Here is a 3,849-nt window from a genome sequence, read left to right as displayed (position 1 = left end):
TTTCCGAGACGCTCAGTTTGACTATAAGCTCGCTGAAATCGGAGTTCGGGAGCTTTCAAATTTAATTTTTGAAGTTTCCAACTAGCTTTTGCCTCAAGATTCGTGCCCGATCAAGATAATTTTTGTGTGATGTATCAATGGTGAACTTGTATATCAGAATAATCAGAGAGAAAAATCCTCCATCTCCAGCCCTCTGCCTCTCCCAACTAGCCATAATGCCTTTGATGCTGGTAAGCTCCTAAGACCTGGCGAAGCTTGTGCTACAATACACCAGGATGTCAGCTTTCCAAAGGATGCTGCTTCAACAAAACCTACACTTGCACCTCTTTTAGGCCCATCTCTTTCAAGGAATAATAGTCCTGATCCTCAGTTGGCAGCAAGGGTTCATAAAACTCATGTTCCCCCTATAGGTGTAAAGATAGGTAATGGTGACCAGAAAAATACTCCATCAAACTACTTAGATAGGAAATCGTCAGGTTTAATGGATCCTGATGATCTCATAGCAGCATTATCAGACATAGTTTTGTCTAATGAAAATATCATGAGACAGTTTGGTCTACAAAAGGAAGGCGATGATGACCCTCATAACTCTCTCTTCAATTTGCAAGGTATGAAAAACCATAGTAATAAGCACTCTTCCGTTCAAAAAACTGATTCTGGACAACAAAATATTTCATCTGCAAACCAATCGGCCAATGCCTCATTTCCTGATCTGGTTAGGAATTGTCCTGCCTCAGTGTATTTTAACAATCCAGAAGAGAGACCCCATAAACAGTTCGAAATGAATAGATCTTCTCTCCCCTCCAATAGCCCATATGTGAACGGACCTTCTGCTCCTGTTGGTAATTCAGTTGTTTCTCTTGTTCAGTCTCCAAGCAGCACAGATGGCTCTAATGCTTCATTTAAAAGCTATGGAATGAGTGGACATTCAGTGAATGGATTAGATTCAATGATGGGAAATCATGTTGCTGCTACCAATATGCCACCTCTGTTTGAGAATTCTGATGCAGCCTATGGATTTGATTCACTTGGTATGGAAACTAGGGTCCTTGGAGGCGGTCCTTCATCTGGAGCAAATTGGAATCCGTTGAATTTGGAAAGTCTTAATAAAATTGGACGTCAAACACCCTCTGCCTTTCATTTACCATGTCTTGATCCTTATTTTATTCAATACTTAAGCGCATTTCAAGCTTCAACAAACAGTAATGAAACTTCATTGGAGATGGGCTGCATGAGTAATTCTTATGCGGAGTTGCTAGAGATGAAGAAAGCTCATCTAGGAACAGTGTTTCAACCACAACATCACCTTGGCTTGCGATTTTTTGGTAAATCTGGTTATTATGGGAATCCTGCTTGTAGTCTAGGTATGTCTTATCCAAGACATCCCGTGGCAAGCCCTGTTCTCCATGCATCTCCTGTTGGACCAAGTAGTCCTTCGAGACATGGCGGACCAAACATGCATTTTCCTACTAGCATGAGAAACTTTTCTGGAAATGCCATGGGTTCTTGGCATTTGGATAATGGTGGCCATATGAATGGTGGTCATGAATCCTCACTTCTGGAGGAGTTGAAAAACAACAAGGCAAACTGTTTTGAACTTTCAGATATTGCTGGTCATGTTGTTGAGTTCAGGTACCTCATTATTATGAAGTTGCATCTTCTAATCTTTTGATGTAGGGCTATTACTCTCTCAGGTTATCATGAAAAGTGATTATCAGCTTATTAATTCTAGAGATTTTTTTTCACCGTGCTCTATATTTTTTGGTTTGTGTTCACTTTGTTATGATCATAGAGTTGGGAATGATAGGAAAAGAATGGTCACCAAATCTTGACATACTCCCAACTTATTATATTGCCTAGTTTCCTATCTTGCTTACATTCATAAGTGCTGCCTTGACTTTCATTTCCTTAATGCCATATTGAGGGATGCTTGCATCTTTAGTCTTCTTGAGTACAAAGTCGCAGTATCTTAGTTGATATTATGTTATCAATATGCTATATATGAAAATTACTAATGATTGGTGTGGTGTCCACTGAAAGCTAGCTTTTTATCCACTTCCATGTGTAAATACTGATTGCAGAGGTGTGCTTGTTTTTGTCTCTATTATTGTAATTTTTCTTATTGTTAAGATTTAGTCGTATGTATTTCTTTACTCTTGATTATACCTGTTGTTCGTATAATCAATTTACCTTAGATTTAAAATTTTCAGTGCTGATCAGTATGGGAGCCGATTTATACAGCAGAAGCTTGAAACTGCTACTGCGATAGAGAAAGATATGTTTTTTGTTGAAATATTGCCTCAAGCATTTTCACTAATGACTGATGTGTTCGGAAATTATGTAGCCCAAAAGGTATATTCTCTTTTTGCCCGTGGAATTTGATTTGAATGGTTTTTTTAAGCATTTAATGATACAAAAATGCAAAATGTTGTTCCTTAATCAGTTTTTTGATCACGGATCGGCTGCTCAGAGAAGGGAATTGGCTGACCAACTTACAGGGCATATATTAACACTCAGTCTTCAGATGTATGGCTGTCGAGTAATCCAAAAGGTATGGTAGTTAATATAGTCCACAAGATCATAACTTGTTCTTATTTATTAAAAAAACAATTTACTATTGGTTTCTCTTTCATTTATGTTATATAGATTATTTGAAGGCGTGCAAGTTGTTGTTTTCAGTAGATATTTCTTTACTCAACATAGCATACAGTAACGATGCCTCTAGCACCTTTTTGTTGGAAAGTAACATTTTATTGTGTTCTTGACCTTGGAAACTGTGATTCATTGATGAATACATGTGTGAATTGTGATATAATATGGACAGTGGAGCAACTCATAATTTCATCTCAAATTAGGTCGTAGAACAATTGGGGGTGAAATTGATGGACACGTGGTGTTATGGAGTAATGATGGGCACTGAAAATGTGGAGACGAGTAGAGGATTATGTAAGGGGTGGTTTTGACGATACAAGGGTTTCAGGTGAGAGAGAATTTCCTCCCATTGGAGTTGGGGAGCACTTATGTCATATTGGGGATGAAATGACTACAGACCTTGGGGGATACTTGTCACACCCCAACCCTGATCAGGATAGATCCCATCGTGTTGAGCTGTGATGGGCAATTGCCAAGATCTAGTTTTGAAATATTTTTAGTCTCTTCCAATTTCATTTTAAATAAAATTACAAACAACAGGGCTACTAAAATATTCAAATATTGAAAATAAATTCATCCATAAAGTTTCTTTCATTTCATCAAAATAAATATATACAATATAGTACATGACTACAAGTAAGAGCTATAGAACCAAAAATTTAACTAGCCACCACTGTACAAAAATCAAAATAGTAAAATATCTATCAACTCAGATTTGATCTTGAACTGCTAATCAACAGTCTCCTTCCCTTTTCGAGACTCTAAAAATCACAAGCAACTAACAGTGAGCTACAACAGTGTGGGCTTCGAAAATTCAACCCCGGCCTTCGCCCGCTGTGATTTTTCTTCGGGAGAAGTTTTAACAGATTAAGTTCCGGGGTAAATTTTGGAAGGCGGATGAGGTTGTAGATAAGAAACTGTTAGACCGGCCCATCCTGGGCCGGTTGGACCGGTCCAACAGGGACCGGTCCAATTCTACGCGAGGCGGAGACGGACGGGTCGGGCGGAAGGCGCGATCCGCGTGGAGCTGGAGGGGGAAAGTTAGGAGGGAAATTTTGAACGTGTGAAGCTGTTTTAGGAAGTTTATGATTGTCCTTTATTGTCCTTTATGATTAATTCTGTATAATTAGGAGTTTGGGGGGAAAAAGGGGGGTATCTTGAATTTGAGTTTTCTCTCTGAGATCTAGGTTTTGTTTT

At 38.7% G+C, this 3,849-nt stretch overlaps 1 protein-coding gene across 1 annotated transcript in view; it reads left to right on the top strand.

The window, feature by feature from the left end:
- LOC110108888 (pumilio homolog 2) overlaps nucleotides 1-3,843 on the top strand; it is a 5,753-nt gene extending 1,910 nt beyond the window's left edge. The window contains exons 2-4 of the mRNA XM_020839728.2: nucleotides 158-1,632; nucleotides 2,211-2,352; nucleotides 2,444-3,843. Coding sequence (XP_020695387.1) covers nucleotides 158-1,632; nucleotides 2,211-2,352; nucleotides 2,444-2,560 — 1,734 coding nt within the window. The 3' untranslated portion in view covers nucleotides 2,561-3,843. The remainder of the gene's footprint in view (nucleotides 1-157; nucleotides 1,633-2,210; nucleotides 2,353-2,443) is intronic.
- The last annotated feature ends 6 nt before the right edge of the window (nucleotides 3,844-3,849 follow it).

This window comes from Dendrobium catenatum, unplaced genomic scaffold, assembly GCF_001605985.2.
Source record: "Dendrobium catenatum unplaced genomic scaffold, ASM160598v2 fragScaff_scaffold_1297, whole genome shotgun sequence".
In the NCBI taxonomy this organism is placed as follows: Eukaryota; Viridiplantae; Streptophyta; class Magnoliopsida; order Asparagales; family Orchidaceae; genus Dendrobium; species Dendrobium catenatum.
Note: the sequence above shows the minus strand (reverse complement) of the source record. Positions and strands in the feature narration are given on the sequence as shown.